Source organism: Thamnophis sirtalis, unplaced genomic scaffold (assembly GCF_051295495.1).
Source record: "Thamnophis sirtalis isolate CommonGarterSnake01/CBP01778 unplaced genomic scaffold, rThaSir2_p1.2 scaffold_14, whole genome shotgun sequence".
Taxonomy (NCBI): Eukaryota; Metazoa; Chordata; class Lepidosauria; order Squamata; family Natricidae; genus Thamnophis; species Thamnophis sirtalis.
The window spans coordinates 36,435,337-36,459,244 of record NW_028261394.1 but is presented as its reverse complement, the minus strand read 5'-3'; the positions used below and the strand labels follow the sequence as shown (position 1 = coordinate 36,459,244).

At 47.1% G+C, this 23,908-nt stretch overlaps 1 protein-coding gene across 2 annotated transcripts in view; it reads left to right on the top strand.

The window, feature by feature from the left end:
* The window catches only part of ELMO3 (engulfment and cell motility 3), a 39,418-nt gene extending 16,448 nt beyond the window's left edge, over positions 1 to 22,970 (top strand). For both annotated transcript variants that reach the window (XM_087729126.1, XM_087729125.1), the window contains exons 10-22: positions 1,018 to 1,096; positions 1,240 to 1,290; positions 1,539 to 1,661; positions 1,780 to 1,911; positions 3,983 to 4,087; positions 8,376 to 8,484; positions 9,553 to 9,689; positions 10,583 to 10,746; positions 12,644 to 12,756; positions 13,383 to 13,487; positions 15,170 to 15,252; positions 16,686 to 16,763; positions 19,166 to 22,970. In XM_087729126.1, coding sequence (XP_087585252.1) covers positions 1,018 to 1,096; positions 1,240 to 1,290; positions 1,539 to 1,661; positions 1,780 to 1,911; positions 3,983 to 4,087; positions 8,376 to 8,484; positions 9,553 to 9,689; positions 10,583 to 10,746; positions 12,644 to 12,756; positions 13,383 to 13,487; positions 15,170 to 15,252; positions 16,686 to 16,763; positions 19,166 to 19,378 — 1,492 coding nt within the window. In that variant the 3' untranslated portion in view covers positions 19,379 to 22,970. The remainder of the gene's footprint in view (positions 1 to 1,017; positions 1,097 to 1,239; positions 1,291 to 1,538; positions 1,662 to 1,779; positions 1,912 to 3,982; positions 4,088 to 8,375; positions 8,485 to 9,552; positions 9,690 to 10,582; positions 10,747 to 12,643; positions 12,757 to 13,382; positions 13,488 to 15,169; positions 15,253 to 16,685; positions 16,764 to 19,165) is intronic.
* Positions 22,971 to 23,908: the final 938 nt, after the last annotated feature.

Here is a 23,908-nt window from a genome sequence, read left to right as displayed (position 1 = left end):
TTTTTTTTTTTTTTTTTTGAGGGAAAAAGGTGTGTCTTACACTCTGAAAAATACGGTATTTGTGGGAGTTACATGCCCCAAAATTGGGATTTCCACCAGCTGCAGTGTGCTGATCCCTCTCTCAAGTGGGCGATGGTAACGTTAAGACCCTCCCAGCGTCATCATGCTGACTTGGGAAGTAAGGGAATCTCTTAGTGATCACGTTGAGAATCCTTGGTGAGGCTCATGGAGGTTATGGGGAAACCCAAGCCTTCCGGTAGCATCGCACTCGTGTCGGAAGCCCCACGGTGCTTTCAGGTTGAAAGGATTTGCTCCGCCATGGCGAACCTATGGCAAGCGTGCCACAGATGGCACGTGGACCCCTCCCCCCCCCATGGGCACATGAGCCGTCGCCCAGCTCAGCTCCAGCATGCATGCGCGGGCCTCCCACCCACCAGCTGACTTTCGGGATTCTGCACATACGGGAGATCCAAGCGCCTGCACGGATGGGGTCGGAGGGGTCATTCACACATGTCAGGTGTGGGGGACACTCTCCGTGCCTCATTTTTGGTCCCAGGAGGCTTCAGGGAGACCTGCGAGGCCCAGAACAGGGCCTGGGGAGTCAGGCACAAGTGCGAGGGTGTGTGTGTGTCACGCACATACACTGGGGGTAGCATATGGGGGTGTCATGCGTGCTTGCGCAGGGGGGACGGGGCGCATCATATTGTGGCTGTGGGCACACGTGTGTACGTGCGATTTTGGCACGCCAGGACAAAAAGGTTAGCCATCACTGGATTAGCTGGTGATACTGCCATTGCCCTGGGGACGCCTGGGGTGTGGCTTCCTTTCCTGTCCATGGCAGAAGCTGAAGTGAAGGACGGGAGCCCATTCCCACCCCACGGCAGTGCTTGGGTCTCAAACGCGGGATTGCTAACCTCAAACCCAGCTTCCTAACCTTGTGAGCCTCTGTGCTCCTCTAGCCTCCTGGTGTAAGATGTAGTCTAACCTCTGGCTTTCTCCCCCGCCTCTCTGTTTTAGAATGAACACACAGCTGCAGCTCAAAGCTATGGCGCTCCTGATTGCTCTCCTCCTCAATGCTGGCGAGGCAGAAAGAAGGGTAAAGCAGACTTTCTAAGTCTTCTATCTTTAGATTTACATTTGCCCATATTTGCATAAAGTCTGCCCAGCCAACCTGCTAGAGAAGGATGGCCTGGTAGAGAAGGTTGTAGGCTTGTCTCACTGCCTGCTTTCCATTTCTAGGAGATGATGGACTATCTAGGGGAGAAGAACCTCCGGCAATTTATCCACAAGGTGGGCATGGAGGTGGCATCTTCCGTTTCCGTCCCCCGTTTGCTTCTTCCCACCTTGGCTGCCAAGTCTTAACTTTCAGAGGGTCTCTGTGCTCGATCCTCACCTGCCGCTTCTGGGCGTAACGCTTTCACCTCCGTAGAGAGGCACGTTGGTCCTTGCTGCGCCCTACGTTAGGAAAGGAGATGCTTGCTCCCAAGGGGGATGATGGGGCAGAGTCATATTTGTGCCTCTCTTGGACTCCCCTTCAGAACATTGTCCACGCTTCGGACCCGATTGCGGATGAGATGGCTCACTACCTCTACGTCCTGCAGTCGCTCACACTCAACCTCCTGGAGCGTCGGATGAGGGCCCCCATGGACCCCTATTCCCAGGTCTCTTCCCTTGTCTTGAGTTCCCCTTCAGGGGTGGCTTGTTTGTTTGTTGGGTGCCTTGGGGGCAGCTGTCTTCCTCCTCTGCCGACTGGAACATCTGCTTATTTTCAATGTGCAGGAACAACGGGACCTGCTCCAGTCTTTGCGCCATGCTGCCTTTGTGTCCGAGAACGAGTCTTCCGCTGGCAGCTACAACACCGAGCGTCGACACTCGCTTTGTGCTAAAGAATTCCGCAAGCTGGGCTTTGTGGTGAGTTCTGCTCAGGCGCTTTGAAGCGGATTAGATGGAGGGGGCTTTTCATGGGGAAAAGCTTTCTTCCATCCATCCCTCCTTTCCTCTTTCTGTCTCCTTCCTTTGCTTCTTTTCCTCCCTCCCTCCCTTCTTTCCTTTCTTTTCCTTTCCTTACCTTCCTTCCATCCATCCATCCATCCTTTCCTCTTTGTCTCCTTCCTTTCCTTCCTTTTCTCCCTCCCTCCCCTTCCTTCCTTCTTTCCTTCCTTCCATCCATCCATCTATCCTTTTCTCTTTCTGTCTCCTTCCTTTCCTTCCTTCCTTCCCTCCCTCCCTTCTTTCCTTTCCTTCCATCCATCCATCCTTTCCTCTTTCTGTCTCCTTCCTTTCCTTCCTTCTTTTCCTCCCTCCCTCCCTCCCTCCCTTCTTTCCTTTCTTTTCCTTTCCTTCCTTCCTTCATTCCACCCATCCATCCTTTCCTCTTTGTCTCTTTCCTTTCCTTCCTTCCTTCCTTCCTTCCTTCCTTCCTTCCTTCCTTCCATCCATCCATCCATCCATCCATCCTTTCCTCTTTGTCTCCTTCCTTTCCTTCCTTCCTTTTCTCCCTCCCTCCTTCCCTTACTTCCTTCTTTCCTTCCATCCATCCATCCTTTTCTCTCTGCTTCCTTTCCTCCCTCCCTTCCTTCTTTCCTTCCTTCCATCCATCCATCCATCCATCCTTTCATCTTTGTCTCCTTCCTTTCCTTCCTTCCTTTCCTCCCTCCTTTCCCTCCCTCCCTCCCTCCTTCCGTCCATCCATCCATCTTTTCCTCTTTCTGTCTCCTTCCTTCCCTTCCTTCCTTTCCTTCCTCCCTCCTTCCCTTCCTTTCCTTTTCTTTCCTTCCTTCTTTCCTTCCTTCTTTGACATGTATGTTGCCCATTTTGCCTAGAGATGACTGAGTGGTTTACAAACATTAAAAGTCAGCAAAACAAATTAATAATAATAATAATAATAATAATAATAATAATAATAATAATAATAATATGCAATTAAAAGATGGGGGAAAGGGTGCAAGATGCACATGGAGGATGGTGGGATCTTCTCTTACTCTGTTAATCACCTCCAGTGTGAGGAACTCCAGCTACCAGTTCGCCTGAACTGGTCCAAACCGACTGAATCCCATCCCTGGGCCCCAGGCCACTGGCAGAGTCAGGTCTTCAGGTCCTTCTGGAAGACTAAAAGAGTGGGTGCGGATCTCGCCTTGTGGGGCACAACGTTCCAAAGAACAGGAGCCATGCCAGAAAAAGCTCTTCTCCTGGTCCCTGCCAGCCGAAATCCCTTGACTGATGGGGTCCGCAGCATGCCCCTTCTGCCAGTGTGGAAGGGCAGGCCAATCCCATTGGCGGGAGACGCTTTCTCAGATAGTCTGGACTCATGCCATGAAGGGCTTTCAAGGTAATAACCTTCTAGTGGCCAAGGGCTACAGAGTGGACAGATTTTGGTGCAAACATGAGTGGGGCTACAACGAATTAAGTACATGTTTTTTGGAAGTACTGTAGTAGTAGAAGAGGAGGCAGAACTGGAGGGCGGAGTAAAACATGTCATCGGTTTAGAGTCATTGCATTGCCGCAAGACACGCAAGCCCATTCCTTACCTAGCACCAATTTAGCACTGATCATTAGTTGACTAGATTCTTGTGTCTAGGTACCGTGTTTCCCCCCCAAAATAAGACAGGATCTTATTTTCTTTTGACCTCTGAAATAAGCACTTGGCCTTATTTTCGGGGAGGTCTTATTATTTTTGAGGTGCAGAAAGCGGCAAGCATGGTCACCTCATGGCTGCTCCTATGTTGCAATAGTTTCAGGGAGGGCTTATTTTGGGGGGAAGGCTTATTTTAGTGCATGCGCTCAAAATCCCGATTGGGCTTATTATCTGGGGAGGTCTTATTTTTTGGGGAAAAGGGTAGCAATAATAATAAACTCTTCTGTGCTAATAATCCTGATAATTTGCACCTGACAGTTATGGAGTTTATTGACGTCAAGGCGGTGGGAAACGGGAGTTGTATCCTGTATGAATTTTCCCACCTTGCTGACTAACCTTCTCTTTCAGAATAACAGTAACCCTGCGTTGGATTTGCACCGGACTCCTCCGGGGTTGCTTGCGCTGGACAGCATGGTCTATTTCTCCAGGCATTTCCCAAATGCGTACAGCAGGGTAAGACAAAGAGGTTTTCCTGCTAATGCAGCTCCTTTGCCTGAGTGTTGCTTGCTTCCTGGATTTCTTCTCTAACAATAAGAAGCTCTGGGAGTAACTAATAGGATTTGCACTCAGAGTAGCAATAGCACTTAGACTTCTGTACCGCTTTACAGCGCTTTTACAGCCTCTCTAAGCGGTTTACGGAGTCAGCCTATGGCCCCCCAACAATCTGCGTCCTCATTTTACCCACCTTGGAAGGATGAGTCAACCTTGAGTTGGTCAGGATCGAACTCCTGGCTGTGGGGCAGAGCCTGCAATACTGCATTCTAACCACTGTGCCACTACAACGTTTTCGTATTATGTCTGCTTTTTGCTTTGTATTCTGCCCTAAGCATTAGTCTTCTTTAACCTTTACATGCTCCGATGTATTGGACCCGGAACTCTCAGAATTCCTAGTCAGAGTGTTGCTCTTGGGAATCCTGGGAGTTGCAGTTTCAAGATAACTGGAAAGCTTCCTGATGGAGTAGGTTGAGGTTTTAAACTAGACCTTGGTTGGTCTTCATAATCTGACCTAGGCTTCCCAAGAGCATGAAGCCGACTCCTCATCCCGATAAAACCTCTTGTATTTAGATTAAAGGAAATTCCTCTCCAGCAAAGTCCTGGCCAACAGTCTTTCAAGAGATTTCACAACTACAGACCTTTATCAGGCTTGGGGAACTGCCAGGCTGATATCTTCCAAACACCACGCTGTAGCAGACAATACTTGGCAAGAAGTCAGGAACAGATCTTCACCCGAATGAATTGAACTAATTGTCTTCTGCAAACTTCCCTCCCCTTTCGCTCCTCTTTATTCCCTCTGGGAAGGGTCAATCACTGTCCATCTGTGGCTTTACTTCTGAGTTGACCCTTGTTTCTTAGCTGTTCCCTTCTCCTGGCAGCTCTACACATGTGCACACTGGGAACAGTCTCCAACTGTTCTTCTGCCCCACTGATATCCGACTCCAAAAGCAGCTGATAACTGTCGGACGGCCCTGGCCGCATCTCTGCAAAACTTGGCAAGGAGTCTTGGAGAGTCACAAACCAATGAAGCGAACTAATTGTCTCCTGCAAACTCCACTCCCCTTTCGCTCCTCTTTTATTTCCTCTGGGAGGGGCCATTCATCGTCTACCTGTGGCCTTACTTCCAAGTCTACCCCTGTTCTTTATCTGGCTTGTAGAGCGGACAGGCTGATAGCTGCAAAATTTGGCAAGGAGTCTCGGAGAATCATGAGCCAATTAAGCAAACTAATTGTCTCCTGCAAACTCCCCTCCCCTTTCGCTCTTCTTTTATTCTCTCTGGGAGGGGCCATTCATCATCCACCTGTGACCTTACTCCCAAGTCGACCCCTGTTCTTTAGCTGTTCCCTTCGCCTGGCAACTCTGCGCATGCGTACACTGGGAACAGGCTCCAGCTGTTTGTCTGCCTCACTGATGTCTGATTCTGAAGGCAGCTGATAACTGGCATATGGCTCTGTCCCCCTCTCTGCCTCCAACGCAGAGCCCTCATCAGAGCCTTCCCCAGACTCCAGGACTCACCCATGTTCCTCCCCAACCTCCTCACTGTCTGAGTCTGCCATCAGCCGTGCTAGCAGGCCACAACACTTGAGTTTTTTTTTTATGAGTTTTATTAGTATTTGTAGGCCGCCCTTTTCCCTGAGGGGACTCAGGGTGGCTCACATAAAACCGGGAAGGGGGAATACAGACATTAAGATAGAAACATATAATAAAATAGTAGGCAACATACATTCATCATTCGGGAGGGGTAACTATCCTTATCCCCAGGCCTGTCGGGCGAGCCAGTTCTTCAAGGCTATGCGGAAGGCTTGGACGGTGGAGAGGGTACGAATCTCCACGGGGAGCTCGTTCCAAAGGGTCGGGGCTACTGCTGAGAAGGCCCTCCTCCTTGTAGTTGCCAGCCGACACTGGCTGGCCGATGGAATGCGGAGGAGGCCTAATCTATGGGATCTTATTGGTCGCAGGGATGTAATTGGCAGAAGGCGGTCTCTCAAGTATCCAGATCCACTGCCATGTAGGGCTTTATGGGTGACTAATAACACCTTGAAGCGCATCCGGAGATCGACAGGTAGCCAGCGCAGCTCGCGGAGGATAGGTGTTATGCGGGTGAATCGAGGTGCACCCGCAATCACTCGCGCAGCTGCGTTCTGCACTAGCTGAAGCCGCCGGATGCTCTTCAAGGGCAGCCCCATGTAGAGCACATTGCAGTATTCCAGCCTAGAGGTCACAAGGGCCCGAGTGACTGTTGTGAGAGCCTCCCGATTCAGGTAGGGTCGCAACTGGCGCACCAGGCGAACCTGGGCGAATGCCCCCCTGGTCACAGCCGTTAAGTGGTGGTCAAATGACAGCTGTGGATCCAGGAGGACTCCCAAGTTGCGAACCCTCTCTGAGGGGTATAAAATTTGACCCCCCAGCCTGAGTGGTGGAATATTAGTCAAATCTTTGGGAGGAAAACACAACAGCCACTCGGTCTTTTCTGGGTTGAGCACAAGCTTGTTAACCCTCATCCAGTCCATAACGGCCTCAAGGCCCCGGCTCATCACGTCTACCGCTTCATTGAGTTGGCACGGGGCGGACAGATACAATTGAGTATCGTCCGCATATTGATGGTATCTAATCCCGTGCCTGCGGATGATCTCTCCCAGCGGTTTCATGTAGATGTTGAATAGCAGGGGGGATAAGACCGAGCCCTGAGGCACCCCATAATTTAGGGGCCTAGGGGACGATCTCTGCCCCCCCACTAACACCGACTGCGACCTGTCCGAGAGGTAGGAGGAGAACCACCGTAGCACGGTGCCTCCCACTCCCACCTCCCGCAGTCGTCGCAGAAGGATACCATGGTCGATGGTATCGAAAGCCGCTGAAAGGTCAAGGAGGACCAGGATGGAGGAATGTCCTTCATCTCTGGCTCTCCAGAGATCATCAATCAATGCGACCAAAGCGGTTTCTGTGCTGTAACCGGGTCTGAAGCCTGACTGGAAGGGGTCTAGATAGTTTGCTTCCTCCAAGGACCGTTGGAGCTGGAAGGCCACCACCTTCTCAACAACCTTCCCCAAGAAGGGAAGGTTGGAGACTGGACGATAGCTATTAAGAACAGCTGGATCCAAGGATGGTTTCTTCAGGAGGGGTCTCACCACCGCCGCTTTCAGTGCGGCGGGGAAGTTCCCCTCCCGAAGAGAGGCGGTTACAACCGCCTGGATCCAGCCTCGTGTCACCTCACTGCAGTTAGTAACCAGCCATGAGGGACACGGATCCAGAGCACAGGTGGAGGTACTTATAGCTCTCATGGCCTTGTCCACATCCCCGGGGGTAACGTCCTGAAACTCAACCCAGAGCTGTTCTACTAGGTCCCCCTGTGCCTCGGCTGGAACTGAGGGTGTGGAGTCCAAGTCCGACCGAAACCGAGCAATTTTGTCCGCTAAGAATTGGGCATACTCTTCAGCTCTGCCCTGCAAGGGTTCCCCCGCCTCCCTTTTGTTCAATAGGGAGCGGGTTATCCTAAACAGGGCGGCTGGGCGGGACTCAGCGGATGCAACCAGGGTGGCTATGTGAGATCGTTTTGCTGCCCTAAGTGCCCTGGTGTATTCTCTGGTGCAGGTGGTTACCATTGCTCGGTTCGATTCGGACTTATCGGACCTCCAACGGTGCTCTAGGCATCTCCTCCGGCGCTTCATCTCCCGGAGCTCCTCGGTGAACCAAGGGGGTCTCCGGGATCCGCCGCCTCGGAGGAGCCGCAGTGGCGCAATCCGGTCGAGGGCCTCCGACGCTGCCGAGTGCCACGCAGCAGCCAGAGTCTCCACCGGACTGTGGGCGAAAGTGTCAGGAATAACCCCAAGCTCTGTCTGGAACCTTGACGGTTCCATAAGGCGCCTGGGGCGGAACCACCTGGTCGGTTCCTCCTCCCTACAGTGGGGGTTTGGCCTCCGGAAGTCGAGCCTCAGTAGGCAGTGGTCTGACCACGATAGGGGTATGATGTCGCTCCCCCTCAGACCAAGATCACAAATCCACTGCTCCGAGAGAAATACAAGGTCAAGCATGTGACCCGCTGAATGGGTTGGGCCTCGAATTACTTGGGTCAAGCCCATGGCTGTCATGGAAGCCATGAACTCCTGCGCCCCATCAGAGTTTTCACCGAGCGACGGCAAATTAAAGTCCCCCAGGACCATCAACCTAGGGAACTCAATTGCCAGCTCGGCTACCTTCATGACATTTTACATCCAGCAGGTTCTAATATTGACCTTTTTTATCTTAGTTTATTCTTGAGAACAGCAGTCGAGAAGATAAACACGAATGTCCGTTTGCTCGGAGCAGCATCCAACTTTCCTTTATGCTGTGTGAGATTCTTCATGTAGGGGAGACATGTGAGTATTCGCTTCTAGTCATCCAGAATGTGTTGACACAGTGGTCCTACGAGGATCTTCTACAGCAGGTTTTTCCAACCTTGGCAACTTTAAAACTTCCCAAGAATTCTGGAAGTTGAAGTCCACAAGTCTTAAAGGGATAGCTTCCAGTGGTGGCTAAGGAATTCTGGGAGTTGAAGTCCACAAGACTTAAAGGGATAGCTTCCAGTGGTGGCTGAGGAATTCTGGGAGTTGAAGTCCACAAGACTTAAAGGGATAGTTTCCAGTGGTGGCTAAGGAATTCTGGGAGTTGAAGTCCACAAGTCTTAAAGTTGCCAAAGTTGGAAACTCCTGTTCTACAGTATGCCAAGAGAAGATGGGATAATAAGAGCAGGTCACCTGTTTCTCATCCCTGGAAAGTCATCCTGTTCCTGGGACTATTGCATAAAATAGAGGTTGGCAGGAAGTAATTTTGGATTTATTAGCTGGTTTTTTTTGTGTGTTATTGGACTTAGAAGAAGCCCTGATAGATTGGTAAGAATTGGATGGTGAAGTGCGTCTACTCTGCTCTCCATCTTTATGCACTGATCTGTTTTTAAAATTACATATTTTAATTCAAAATGGCTTTGTTATCTCACAGTTCAGCTACTATGGATTTTTGACACGTCTTTTTGTTGTGTTAGTTTTTGTAAGGGCTTTTGAAAATTGGATTCCTTCCCCCTCCAGGATAGCAGAAGCAAACATAACTTCTCCCATTCTAAATTATACTGTTTGTTTGAAATTAAAAACCATGGGGTGAAACAAGTAGTAGACATCTGTGTAAAAGAAAGAAGCAATAGCATTTAGATTTATATGCCACTTCATGGTGTTTTACAGCCCTCTCTAAGCAGTTTACAAAAATCAGCATATTGTCCTCAACAATCTGGGTCCTCATTTTATTGGACCTAAGAAACATGGAAGGCTGAGTCAACCTTGAACCGGTCAGGATTGAACTGCTGGCAGTCGGCAGTGAGTTAGCCTGCAATACTGGATTCTAACCACTGCGCCACCACGGCCCATTCAAGTATTCTGCTAATTCTCTTGTTGCAGGCTCAGAGACAGCCCAGGCTTTCTACCCCATGTTCTTTGGCCAAGAACACTTCTTTGATGAGGTTTTCTGTATTTGCATCCAGCTGTTGAACAAAACCTGGAAGGAGATGCGAGCTACTCAAGAGGATTTTGACAAGGTAAGACCCAGGTGGATTGCAGCGAGATTTCAAAGGGACCGTTTGGCTGATAGGTTCTTGAGCTGCACGGTTTTCAGTACAGGGGATTGAATGTTTTTCTTTACCTTTTTAAGTGGTGTGGTTGTCAGTCTGAACTGGGCTGAAAGATAGAGTGGTAGAATAATGGCATTCATTGGGGTCTCTGCCTGATCTCCTCGGATTAAATGCAGTCCTCTGCCACTCAAAACTGACAGTCTTTGCCCTATCATTTGCATGGTGGAACGATCTACATTATCCATTCATTCATCTTTGCCCCATCATTTGCATAATGGGAGGATCTACATCATTCACTCACTCACTCATTCATCTTTCCCCCTTCATTTGCATAATGAAAGGATCTACATCATTCATTCACTCACTCTGCCCCATCATTTGCATGGTGGAACAATCTACATTATTCATTCATTCAATCAATCAACCAACCAATCAATTTCTATAGCTACCCATCTCAATCCAATTGACTTTTTTGATAGAATAGAATTAGGAATTAGGAATTAGGAATTGGAATTGGAATTGGAATTGGAATAGGAACAGAGCAGAACAGAACAGAATTCTTTATTGGCCAATTGTGATTGGACACACAAGGAATTTGTCTCCAGTGTAGAATCTCTCAGTGTTCACACAAACAACAAAGTTAGGTAATAAATCATAAATCATAGCTACAATCATTAATCACAAGATACAAACAAGTGATAAATCATAAGGTACCAATAGGAGAAGATAGTAGGAGAGATGAGGAGGAGGAGGAGAAGAGCAGTATAACCTACTTTTGTCAATCCAATTGACTTTTTGTGATGAGAAATGGTGGTGCAGAAGACACACCTGTGTAGGTAACTCTATGGATCTTCCTCCAGGTCATGCAAGTGGTTCGGGAGCAGATCACACGAACCCTGGCCCTGAAGCCCACTTCGCTGGAGCTCTTCAAGAGTCGAGTGAACACCCTCAACTACAGTGAGATCCTGCGTCTCCGGCAGACAGAACGCATGCATCAAGAGGAAATTCTACCTGTCCCTGTCCTGTGAGTAAGGAGGCTTCCAGCTGTATCTCTAATATTGTGTGTGTGTGTGTGTGTGTGTGTGTGTGTGTGTGTGTGTGTGTATGCCTGTGCAAGAGAGAGGGGGAGAGAAAGACACCTCCCTAGAACATGTAAGACTGAGCTCTATTCAAGTATTGCTTCCCATCATGCAAAGAGGAATCACTTGAATTGCTTCCATGGACTTCCCCTTTTCAGAGATGGACACCTTGTCGTTGAGATGGAAGACTTCACTCAGTTGCAGGAAGGATTTTGTGCTGCGTCAAATATTGCTCTTTCTTCTTGGCTTGCTCTCTGTTTTTATTTTCCAACTAGCCAATAACCTGGCGTTTATTTATAGGGGGAAAGTGTCCAGACCAAACCTAATTTCTAATGTTGGATTTTCCCCCTTGTGGAGTACTGTGAAGCTGTTACCATGGCAACTTCCACTGTGCTGTACAGTAGAAACCATTTTAAGGCACAACAGGCTGTACCTTAACAAAACACACATCCTGAGGGGTTTTAGGGGTGTCTTACCACCACAATATTTTTCTCCAGAGAGTAAGTCATCTTGTGTACCACGTTTGGTTGAAATTGTTCAAGGCGTTCCAGTGGATAGATGCTGCCTTTTGATATGTCCCTGAGGTCCTTGCAAGGAAGGGCAATAAGATGCCTTTTAAATAAAAGAAACCGTGATCATTTTTATTTTCAAGAGAGCTTAATGCTGTGCCCTGGGTTGTGTACCTGTTACCTGAAACCTAGTGTGAAAATAAAGCAGCATAACATAGAAAACACTCCACTAAGACAAAAATCTTCAAGTGTAATAGCAATGCAAAATAATAATAATAAACAGCAATAAAACAGCCAGGTTCTAGAAATACGGTATTCATTACAATTTGAATTCTAATGGACTCGTTTTTAATCATCTGTATTTGTGTTTTTTCTTTGTGTGTTTATTTTCTTTGTGGTGTTTATTTTAAAAGGTAAGCTCACAGAGTATCCAGTGTGAACTGAAAGATTTTGGGGGGGGGCGTTAAGGTGAGGTAGAAATGCTAGAAATAAGTAATGTGCTTGGTAAAACAAGATGGCTGCCCTCCCAAGGAAGAAGAATGTTGTTTTCCTTCGACTTTTTGGCACCAAGTGCAAAGACTCTCTCTCTTTGTGGCCATGCTTGTTCTGAAATCTGGGAATTGGACTCTACTTTACCTGGGATACCAGTTTTAGAGAAAGTCCTTCAGGTAAAGAAAATTCTAATTCCATTGGAATGTCACTTTCGGACCTGACATAACTTAAACCTCTAAATCAGGGGTAGTCAACCTTTTTATACCTACCGCCCACTTTTGTATCTCTGTTAGCAGTAACATTTTCTAACCGCCCACCAGTTCCACAATAATGGTGATTTATAAAGCAGGGAAGTTACTTTATTTTATAAAATTTATAAAGCAGAGTTACAGCAAACTCCTATTGCCCACCATGAAAGCTGGAACGCCCACTAGTAGGGGGTAGGGACCAGGTTGACTACCACTGCTCTAAATAGAAATTTGGCTCTATTTATTGAGAAAGGTATAGTTTTAATAGAGATCAGCTGTACTGCAGTATAGCAAAGCCAGAACTGAGAATCACGCACGCAAATTCCTAAATTCTACTTTTCTCTCCCTTAACTATCACTTACTGCCCACCAACCAGGTTCAGGCAAGATGTTTTCATAATGGCATGTGACTCCTTCCTTTTTCCAGCTGGGTGACCTTGAGGCAGCCTCTCGAGGAGATAAAGCACTTACTTTCATTTCCCCAAGCATTCCGCCCTGCAGTGCATAGCAGCGAAGCATAAGCAAAGCAGAGGGCGGAAGCTGACAGTCACCAAGCCCACGTGACAAAAAGCTGTGCTCCATTTTCTGCTCCAGGGAATTGAAGGAGCGGCTGAAACCCGAACTCATCAAGTTGATCCAGCAGCAGAGACTCCTGCATCTTTGTGAAGGGACGCTTTTTCGCAAAATTAGTAGCCGCCGTCGGCAAGGTAAGGCACAAGTCCACAGGTTTGAGGGGGGGGCGGGTGGAAAAGAAACCTGTGCCTTGAATATGACCGAGGAAAGCAGGGTGTAAGTGCTTTGAGACTTGCGAGATTAAGTTCCGGTAACCTTAGAGTAGAGGTTGTGTTAGTACTTGTGGTTTGTGCTTCTTGTCTGGGCTAATTCAAAGGGCTCACATCAGTTTTGCGAGACTGAAAAGCAACTTTACCCCTAATTTGCTTTTGCTTTTAGAAAACTAAGGACGGATGTTTCTGAGATGCTTCCCGCACCCTTTTTTCTTCTGTGGGCTCAAATACCGTTTTTTGTGACACTTTTTTTCAGCCGTCATAGCTCAGAAGAGTCACTAAATGAACCGTTGTAAAGTCGAGGGCTGTCTATAGATCCCTCTTGGCCTCAAAAGCCCCCGATTCCTTTTCCAGACAAACAGTAAGATTTGGAAATACATGATTTCTAAGTCATTAAACGTCCCCGGGGGAATGAGAGAAACACCAACCATTTGGAATTCCTAATATTTTGCGTCATGAGTGCCATTCTCATTACTTGAGAATGATTGATATTGAAAGATGGAGGGAATCTATTATGGGCTTTGAATGTTTTTTCTTCTCTTTGGCAGATAAGCTCTGGTACTGCCGTCTTTCTCCCAACCATAAATTTCTCCATTATGGAGATGTGGAAGAAGGGGTCGAAAACCCACCAATTGAGAGTCTGCAGGAGAAAGGTGTGTCACAGTTTCCTCGTCATTTGTAGGCTTTTTTAAAATTATTTTTTATTTTTTATTAACAAACATGTAAAATACACACACACACACACACACAAAAAAAAACCCTAGACGTACACCACATTTACACAATACAATACGAACAGGAGCTTCCTGTTCTTTCTAATAGCAATTATTATCAATCGATATCGCTCACCTTATATTATTTCCCCTTCTATTGTATTTCATTTGGATTTCACCATTCTGAACCCTCTTATTTTACTCACAACTATTATTTTTTTGAGTTTTGTTATATTCCTTCATTGATTCTTGTTTCTTTCCTCCATCCACCTATACCATTTATCCCATATCTGGTAGAATTCTGATTCTTCTTTTCCCTGGATTTCTTTAGTTAGTTTGTCCATTTCAACACAATTCATAACCTTTCTTATTATTTCATCTTCGCTTGGAATTAATTTGTTTTTCCATTTCTGGGCAAAGGCAATCCTTGCCGCCGTAATTATATGTAGTATTAAATACTGGAATTCTTTTTTGTATTTCGCAGACATTATTCCTAATTAAAAAAACTTCAGGTTTCCATTCTATTTTAACCCCTGTTATTGCCTCCAGCCAATTTTTGACCCTTTTCCAAAAATTTTTAGCCTCCTCACAGGTCCACCATAAATGGTAATATGTTCCGTGTATTGATTCGCATTTCCAACATTTTGGGGAGGTATTTTGTTAAGATTTTAGCTAACCTTGTTGGTGCCAGGTGCCATCTGTAAAACATTTTGTACTGGTTTTCCTTGTATGCAACCTTTTGTAGGCTTATTTATCTCACCTTTGCTCCCAGGATGGAAAAGCAAGGCTACCTGGTTTCCCTGTGGCGCCCACAAAGAGGAAGTTGTGGAAAGATTGGGGTGCTAAGTTTGCTCCCAAATGCTTTCCTGATTTAAGATCTTGTCTTTTCCAGGTTTATCATTCTATGTGGCTAGTGCAGGGGTCGGCAACCTTAAACACTCCTTAAACCTTAAACATTTCTTAACAACCTTAAAAGCCACAAAGGTCCTAACTGGAAGCCCCCCCCCCCCCCGTTCAATTCTGCAGCAGGCTGGAAGTTTGGTTTCCCCTTCATAGGACATCCTTTTTCATCTACCTGTCCTAACCGAAAACCCTATCAATTGTGAAGCTGACCGGAAAACCCGCCCTTTGCCATAGAGTCTCCTCTTGGCACGCCCTGCTTCCCCCCCCCCCAAAAAAACTGGAAGCTCCTCTCAAAATTGTGGTGCCGATTGGAGACAGGGAGCCGCAGCAGAGGGATGAAAGACCCACATGCGGCTCCAGAGCCACAGTATCAGCTCCAGCCAGTGGTTTCATTAACCCTTCGGAACCTGACATGCAGGTTGCTGATTCCTAATCTAGTGAATTCCCCCCCCCCCTTTTTTAAATGGATTTGATTGTTTCCTCTTGGAAAGCAATAGCAATAGCACTAAGACATATAGTATATACCTCTTCACAGTGCTTTATAGCCCTCCCTAAGCAGTTTACAGAGCCACCCTATTGCCCCCAACAATCTGGGTCCTCATTTTACCCACTTCGGAAGGATGGATTTCTTAGATTTGAGGTTTTCATATTTCCTCATTGTTCTTCAAATCTTCTTCGATCTAGGTAGACTTTAACCTGCAAATTACTTTTCTCTCCAGTTTCTGTGGCTGACATGAAAGCGTTGCTGGTGGGCCGGGAATGCCCCCATACCAAGGAAAAGAGTTCGGGCAAGCAGAATAAGGTCAGCCAATGTCTCACCTGCGCTGGGAGGATCTCCTCCCTTGGCAAGGAGTCTCAGAGAGTCACGAACCAATGAAGCGAATTAAGTGTCTCCTGCAAACTCCACTCCCCTTTCGCTCCTCTTTTATTTCCTCTGGGAGGGGCTATTCACCGTCCACTTGTGGCCTTACTCCCAAGTCAACCCTTGTTCCTTAGCTGTTCCCTTCGTCTGGCAACTCTGCACATACACACATTGGAACAGGCTCCAGCTGTTTGTCTGCCTCACTGATGTCTGACTCTGAAGGCAGCTGATAACTGTCATACAGCTCTGGCCCCCTCTCTGCCTCCAATGCAGAGCCCTCCTCAGAGCCTTCCCCAGACTCCAGGACTGGCCCAGGTTCCTCCCCAACTTCCTCACTGTCCGAATCTTCTTCCAGCTGTGCTGGTGGGCCACAACACAGCCATTGGATAGAGTCCCTTTCTAGACCAAGGACTTTGGCTTAGCTTTGCATTGAGGTTGATTGTGATGATTGTTACTCCTGTTGTTTGATTTTTGCCCCTGCTAGTTTTTTTCTTTTTGGTGAAGGAAAGGTGGATAAGTAACTGTAATGAATAAAATGATGGAAGAGCTAGATCTTGCTCATTCTTTAGTGTCTATGGAGATTCTCAGTCATCCAGTCATGGTTGTCCCAGATGTGTTTTGTGAGAGGCAACTGGACTTTCTCGTTTTTCCTTGAAGACGTTTCTCTTCTCATCCAAGAAGTGTAATGGAGGGAGCTCCCGTTACTTGTCCCAGCTTCTGCCCACCTAGCAGATCGAAAGCATGTAAAAAATGCAAGTAGAAAAATAAGAACCACCTTTGGTGGGAAGGTATCAACGTTCCGTGCGCCTTCGGCATTTAGTCATGCTGGCCACATGACCAGGGAGATGTCTTCAGACAGTGATGACTCTTCGGCTTTGAAACAGAGATGAGCACCGCCCCTTAGAGTCAGGAACAACTAGCACATATGTGCAAGGGGAACCTTTATCTTATAGATTGAATACAAGCGTCTTTGGGCTCCCAAGCTCTCTGCGTGTTGCGTTTTTGCCCTCCCAGACCCCCAGAAGCACTCTGCAGGCCAAAAATGGGCACGGTTTGACAAAAATGGGCCATGCGGAGCACTGCAAAATGCTTCTGGAGGCCTGGGTGGGCGAAAACACGATACGTGGAGGCCAAAAACTATTTTTTTTTCTTATTTTCCTCCTATAAATTTAGGTGTGTCTTACAGTCCGAAAAATACGGTACTAAGACTGTGTCTGAGTTCCTGCCTCATATTGACTCCCTTAAAAAAAAACCAATTCCATTTTCAACCAGGCTTGTGTTTTGCTGATCCGGTTAATAAGTTTTGAATTGCCTTTCCTTCTGCCAGCAATAGTTCCTCCATTAACCATCCTGCTTTCTCTCCCCTCCCTCAGGATCTTCTTGACCTTGCATTTTCCATAAGTTATGATGTCGGAGAGCATCTGAATTTCATTGCCTCTACACGTTATGAGGTGAGCCACTGCAGGGAAACCGAACAGCCCAGCTGAGTTATCAAGAATGCCCCCAGGTTCTCTATGCCAAATGAGAAAATAGCTTTTGGGACATTCTGCGCCTGAAATAAAAGGCAGACACGTATCAACCTTCTGGGGAACTCATTCCTGTGGTTTAGTTTTGTCACGTTGCAAACTTTGAAGCTTATGAAGAGATGGGAATTTTATTTGTTTGTTCATTTATTTGCAAAATGTATTAGCTGCCTATCGTGCCACACGGTAACTCTGGGCGAATTACAATATTAAAAGATAAAACTGCATAATTTATAATAATAAATTACGCCTTACGGGCTGTTGGGCAACTATGCAGCTGATACCTATGGGGCCATCCCACCAGCACCACCATATCCATTCCCTGCAGAGACTGGACCAGGATATTTCCCAATAATTGGCCTTGTATTCCAACTCTCAGGCTGGGGGGTGAAATTATATGCCCCTCAGACAGGGTTCGCAATTTGGGAATCCTCCTGGATCCACAGCTGACTTTAGAACACCATTTGTCAGCTGTGACCAGGGGGACATTTGCCCAGGTTCACCTGGTGCACCAATTGCATCCCTACCTGAACCGGGAGGCACTCAGAACAGTCACTCATGCCCTTGTGACCTCAAGACTGGACTACTATAATGCGCTCTACATGGGGCAGCCCTTGAAGAGCATTCGGAGACTTCAGCTTGTCCAGAATGCAGCCGCACGAACGATTGTTGGTGCACCTTGGTACACCCACGTTACACCTATCCTCTGCGAGCTGCACTGGCTGCCTATTGGACTCTGGACGCGCTAGTCGTTACTTTTAAAGCCCTACATGGTATCGGACCTGGGTACTTGAGAGACCGCCTCCTGCCCATTACCTCCCTACGACCAATTAGATCCCACAGATTAGGCCTCCTCCGGATTCCATCAACTAGTCAGTGTCGACTGTCGACCCCCCGGGGGAGGGCCTTCTCTGTGGCTGCTCCGGCCCTCTGGAACGATCTCCCTGTGGAGATTCGGACCCTCACCACCCTTCAGGCTTTCCGCAAAGCCGTTAAAACCTGGCTGTTCCGGCAGGCCTGGGGCTGATGAGTTCCCAGCCCCACTCGAATTGTTGCGGCTGTTGATGAGTTTTTAAATTGTTTTCTGTATTTGTTTTGTCTTCTTTGTTTTTTGTACTCCCCCTTTTCCCTATTTGGTTTGTTAGCCGCCCCGAGTCCCTTCTGGGAATAGGGCGGCATACAAGTTTAATAAAATCAAAATAAAAAAATATACCACTCCAGCTAGTTCACAGCCGCACAACTATCTCAATACTACCTAATTAAAACTATTCTGGGAATATTCAGTCAAGGGAAAACTGTGGATGTAATTTATATTAGAAGAAAGTGTTCCATCCTTTCTATTTGCTGAAAATTGTATCTTCACCCATCAGCTTTGCTGTTTTGTTTTGTTTTTTAAAAAGATACGTTCTGGTTTCTGCTCCTGACTAGCGAGGTTTTGCCTCTGGCATTGAGGCCATGCTTGACTTGTTCGCTTTGGTATAATATGGAACTTGCTGATGATGGTTTGCCTGCTGTAGTTGAGAACTGGGCAGGATTTTTAAAGATGGGAAACAATGCGTTGTGTAAGGCCTGGCCCCCTCTCCCCTCTTATTCAAGAAAGTAAAGACTTGTGAAACTTGGCATTTCAAAGGGAACCTTTTATTGGAAAAGGATGATAGCAGGGCAGGTTCAAAGCAGGCTCTGAGGTCCCTCAGGGAGTACAATTAAGAATAAAGGAATTTGAGACCCCTCCCAACAGTCCGCTATGGATTCAACCAATCCGCAGATGTGAAGATGGTATTGTACCAGCCGCTCTGAGAAAGATAAGACAGCTTTCTCAGGGCCATCTTCCGGCTCTGCTGTCCACATGCCTCCCACCCTTACATTACCCGAGAGGCAGGGGTGGGTTTCTCGCCCCGTTCCAACCGGTTCGGGCGTACTAGCGTCTGCGCGATGCTCCAGCTGCTCCTGGACGATTACGCAGGCGCTGTATGCGTCCTGCGCATGCGTGGAAGCGCAGAACTCGTCAAAACCGGGTAAGGACCGCGGGCGGGCGGGCGCGCCCTTCGCTGTTCCCGGAAGTTACTTACTTCCGGGTTCGGCGACCAACCAGTTCGCAGGGACCGCCGCGAACTGGTTGAAACCTACCCCTGCCGAGAGGTGAGAAAAAGCCAAGCAGTGGAGGCGCCAGGCAACAGTTATAAATCAGGCGACAACTTGTGTGAGCCCGGCCACTGTAGCCCTGGTTCCAAACAAAAAAATGTCTTGATCTCCTTCAATGTATTAACTGAAGGGGGAGGGGGGGCGGGGGAACCGACAATATCTGATGAGAGTTATCCCTCTTTCCCCAGTTCTGCTTGTGGACCGATGGACTGAATGTGCTTCTCGGCCGGGAGATGGTCAGCGAAAGGATGCGGAGCGAACTGGATATCTTGCTGTCAATGGAGCTCAAGTTGCGATTGTTGGATCTGGAGAACATTGCCATTCCGGATGCCCCACCCGACATCCCAAAGCCTCCCAGCAACTTAAATTTCTGCTACGACTTTACCCATATCGAACAGTAAGGGTCTGTCCTTGCTGTCCTTACCACACAGTGCTTCCCCCCCACCCCACCCTCCTCAAGCAGGATCTGCACACACCACTCTACGAATGCACGGGTTCAGATCACCCGGAAAGCCGGATCAGAAAAACGTGGCATGGAAATTCCCTACTTTCACCCCACATTGTTCCAATTGCTTTCTCTGTTGTTATCTTTCGCCCAAGTAGCATTTACTGGCGACATCAAAGCCGGGCAAACCACAGGTAAACCAATGCTGTCCAAACCGCACCCTGTCAAAGCAGGGTTTGAAGATGAGCGGTGACCACGGATTGCCTAATTCAGACATCGCAACAAACGAAGCGAGGCCAAGAGGAAGGAGTGGGGCAGCTTGTGGTTTGCTCACAGCCTTCCCAACCAAGCCCTGGTTGAGGGTGCGTGTTTTTTTGTTTTTAAATCTAGAAAGTCAGTTCTTTGAATTAACGCTTCCGGATGCACAATTTTATGGGGCTTCCTTCCAACCGAGGTGCCATCAAAATCTGGAATGGGGAATAGCTTTGCCCGGGAGAGAGAGAGACAGAGAGAGAGAGAGAGGCTGACAGAGAGGGCTTAAGAATAGAAAGTGAGCACTGTGAAAAGGGGAACAGAGAACTGAATAGCCACCCACTCACTCACCACAATATTTGTTTCTATGAGCTACCGTGTTTCCCCGAAAATAAGACAGGGTCTTGTTTTCTTTTGACCCAGAAATAAGCACTTGGCCTTATGTTCGGGGAGGTCTTATTATTTTTGAGGTGCAGGAGGCAGCAAGCGTGGTCACCTCACGGCTGCTGCTGTGTTGTAATAGCAATAGCAATAGCAGTTAGACTTATATACCGCTTCATAGCGCTTTCAGCCCTCTCTAAGCGGTTTACAGAGTCAGCATACTGCCCCCAACAACAATCCGGGTTCTCATTTTACCCACCTCGGAAGGATGGAAGGCTGAGTCAACCCTGAGCCGGTGAGATTTGAACCGCTGAACTGCAGATAGCAGTCAGCTGAAGTGGCCTGCAGTACTGCACCCTAACCACTGCGCCACCTCGGTAATATTTTTTGGGGAGGTCTTATTTTCGAGGGAGGGTTTAATTTTAGCACATGCACTCAAAAACCCAATTGGGCTTATTATCCTGGGAGGTCTTATTTTTGGGGAAACAGGGTAGCACCTGTAACTGGTGTTCAAAAGTTGCCTGTAAGAAAAGACACACACCTGTACACCAAAAACAAAACAAAAAGAACCCACAAGGGAATTTACCTGCCACCTAGGTTGGCTTGTACTCTGCAGAGACCTCATTCTGCAATCTTTAGCATTATCCCTACTGTAAAGGGTAGCCTTATAGACTACCGTTTGCCCAACAACACTTCAGACACGATTAATGCCACAACCTGCCTCAACCATGCAATCACCTTAGCTTTTGCATACAGTACAAGCTAACAATCTCAGTTGCTGCCTGTGTGGGAGCTGAGGGAAAGGGTTGGTGGCTGTTAAGAGTTTGCAAAAGAGGCACAGTCCTATTTCTCATCAAGCCGAGCCTTGATCTCAATCCCAGTGAGAACAAGATGGCCATTGGCTTCAGCGGCCTGAAACCATAAGGCTTCCAAGGGCTGGTTGTGGAGGAAGAATGAGCTTTAAGTTGGTTTCAGTTTCAGAAATGGGTATCTGAATTCTCTCTCCTAGCTGTTTTCCCCCACTCCCCCAAGGTTTGTTTGGAGTTACTGTATTTTTTGGACTATAAGATGCACCTTTTTCCCTCAAAAGAGAGGCTGAAAATCTGGGTGCGTCTTATACACTGAATACAGCATTTTTTTGGCTCCCAAAACTCTGCCCCCTTTGCAAAAATAGCCATGCATAGCCTTTAGGAGGCTTCCAGAATGCTCCCGGGGGCTGGAGAGGGCAGAAATAGGCGAAAAACGGGCCGGTTTTTGCTTATTTGGGGGGGGGCACCCCCAAGGAACACTCTGAAAGCCTTCCAACGGCTATTCATGCCCTCTTTTTTGGAAAAAAAAAGGCCTTGTTTTCACAAAAAACGGGCCTTTTGGGGGAGGTCTGCAGAGTGCAAAAACTTTTTTTTTTTTAAATTTGTCTGTTCAAAATCTTGGTGCGTCTTATACTCCGAAAAATACGGTACACTTCCCCGGGGAATTGCACAAGGGAATTGGACATATGGAGTGGACGGATGGTGGTGGATTAGAGATGGTGGTGGATTTCCTCTGTTTTCCTTGTGTCTGTTCTCCACCCCTTCCTACTAAGCTTGTGTGGTTTCAATGCTGTCGAATGCCTTTTGGTACGTTTCGCACTTTACACTTGGCCCCTCTCGCTGTATAAGGATAGGAGGCAATCCGGTGGTGGCCCCAATCTTTCCAAGCAAAGGGGGATGTCATGTTCAAACCAGGAGCACAATTAGCTTTAAGGGATCCATTTAATATTTTTTTTACTCATGATAAGTTTGCAAGTACGATGTACGGTACGGGGGAAGAGATTCCCGACGATCTCTCTTTCAAAAACTTCTTTTTAGGGTACAGTATATTCCTTGCTACTTAACGGTCGGTACTGAAGCTTTTGGACAAGTGTCAATAGTCTTGATTCTGCCCCAACAATAGTTGGGATTCTGGATATGCCATGAAACATGCAATTTTTTTTTTAAATTGCTTTTCCTTATTCCTGTGGCCACCTTGTTCTGTGCCTAAGCTGGACACAGAACCTTTGGGGGTCTTAAAAGAGAAGAGTGGGGGGATAAGAGGTCGTTTTGCAACCCGCAAGGGATTAAACCTGACCATGGTTGGGCAGCTATGCAACTTTAAGACCTGTGGACTTCAACTCCCAGAATTCCAGAGGCAGCTGAAGTTAGAATTAGAACAACAGAATTGGAAGAGACCTTGGAGGTCTTCTAGTCCAATGCTCTGCTTAGGCAGGAGACCCTATAACCATTTCAGACAAATGGTTGTCCAAACTCTTCTTAAAAACTTCCAGTGTTGGAGCATTCACAACTTCGGGAGGCAGGTTGCTCCACTGATTAATTGTTCTGACTGTCAGGAAATTTCTCCTTAGTTCTAGGTTGCTTCTCTCCTTGATTAGTTTCCATCTGTTGTTTCTTGCCTTAACCTCGGGTGCTTTGGAGAATAGCTTGACTCCCTCTTCTTTTCTGGCAACCCCCAAGATATCGGAACACTGCTATCAGGTCAAGTTGGAGTTGAAGTCCACGGGTTATAAGGTTGCTTTATAGTAAGACAGTTTACGAAGCTCAGCCTGAACCTAAGATTTTCTTGATGGACCGAGGATTGGAGCTTTCCCCCTTTAACTGACCAAGGACAAAGGCTCTTCGGCATCACTCTGTAAATGACGGGACTGTGACTAAGGGAAAGGCTTCTTTTGGTAGAATAGTAGTGTAGCCTTTATTGTCACTGTACATCATGTGTACAACGAAACTGATTCCTTCATTTGTTTCCCTTAACCTATTCTGAAAGGAAATGTGGCAGTTCTTGACTTATTTTATGTACATTCGATATATGTGTGATGTATTTTTTTTCACTCTCCCCACAACAGATGTGGAGTTCATTGCACTGGATCAGAAAATTCATTTTTTTTTTAAATTTCTCCTTGTAGCTCTTTGCGTACGATTTAGTCTTGCACTGTGAAAACTCTTCATAGGTTACGAACAAACCTTGTCTGCTCCAATAGAGGTACTCCTTGACTTAAGACCCACAATTAAGGCCAAAATGTCTGATGCTGAGTGGAAACATTTAAGTGGAATTTTACCCCTTTTACGACCTTCCACGTTAAGTGGATCTTAGGGAGTTGCAAAGTTAGTTAACATGGTTGTTAAATGAATCTTCGACTGTCCCGTTCACTTTGTCAGAAAGTCACATAAGGGGAAATCACATAACTCGGGGACACTGCAATCATCATAACGACGTTTGCCAAGCATCCAAATTTTGATCACATGAACATGGGGGGGAGGGGGGGTGCCGCAATGGTCGTAGGTGTGAAAAACTGTCATAAATCACCTTTTCCAGTGCTGTTGTACCTTTGAAAGATCAATAAATGGCCTGTTGTAAGTTGAGGGTTACCTGTAAACCGTTGAAAAGGGATTCCTGGGCAATCCCCCCATTTTCTTCCTGCTCAGATGATTCTACTGTAATAAATTCACTGTGGTACTTACTACCTTGGGCATAGAGGACATTAATCATTAAAAAAAAGAGGAAGAACTACCTTTATGGCTTTGTTTGATTGCATATAGTTGCAGTTCCTGTATGGAGCACAGAAACCGGATGGAGTCGAAACCCAGCGAGAAGTTTGATCTCCCCCCCCCCCCCCCGTTAGAAAAAGAAACGATTGAGTAGTAACCTCTTACGCTACAATGGCAGATGGTTTGGGAATATTCTGTAGCCTAACATGATTTGGCTTGCCAGCAGAGCTGGTGGCAGACTCAGACAGTGAAGAGGTTGGGGTGGAACATGGGCCAGTCCTGGAGTCTGGGGAAGGCTCTGACGAGGGCTCTGTGTCGGAGGCAGAGAGAGGGCC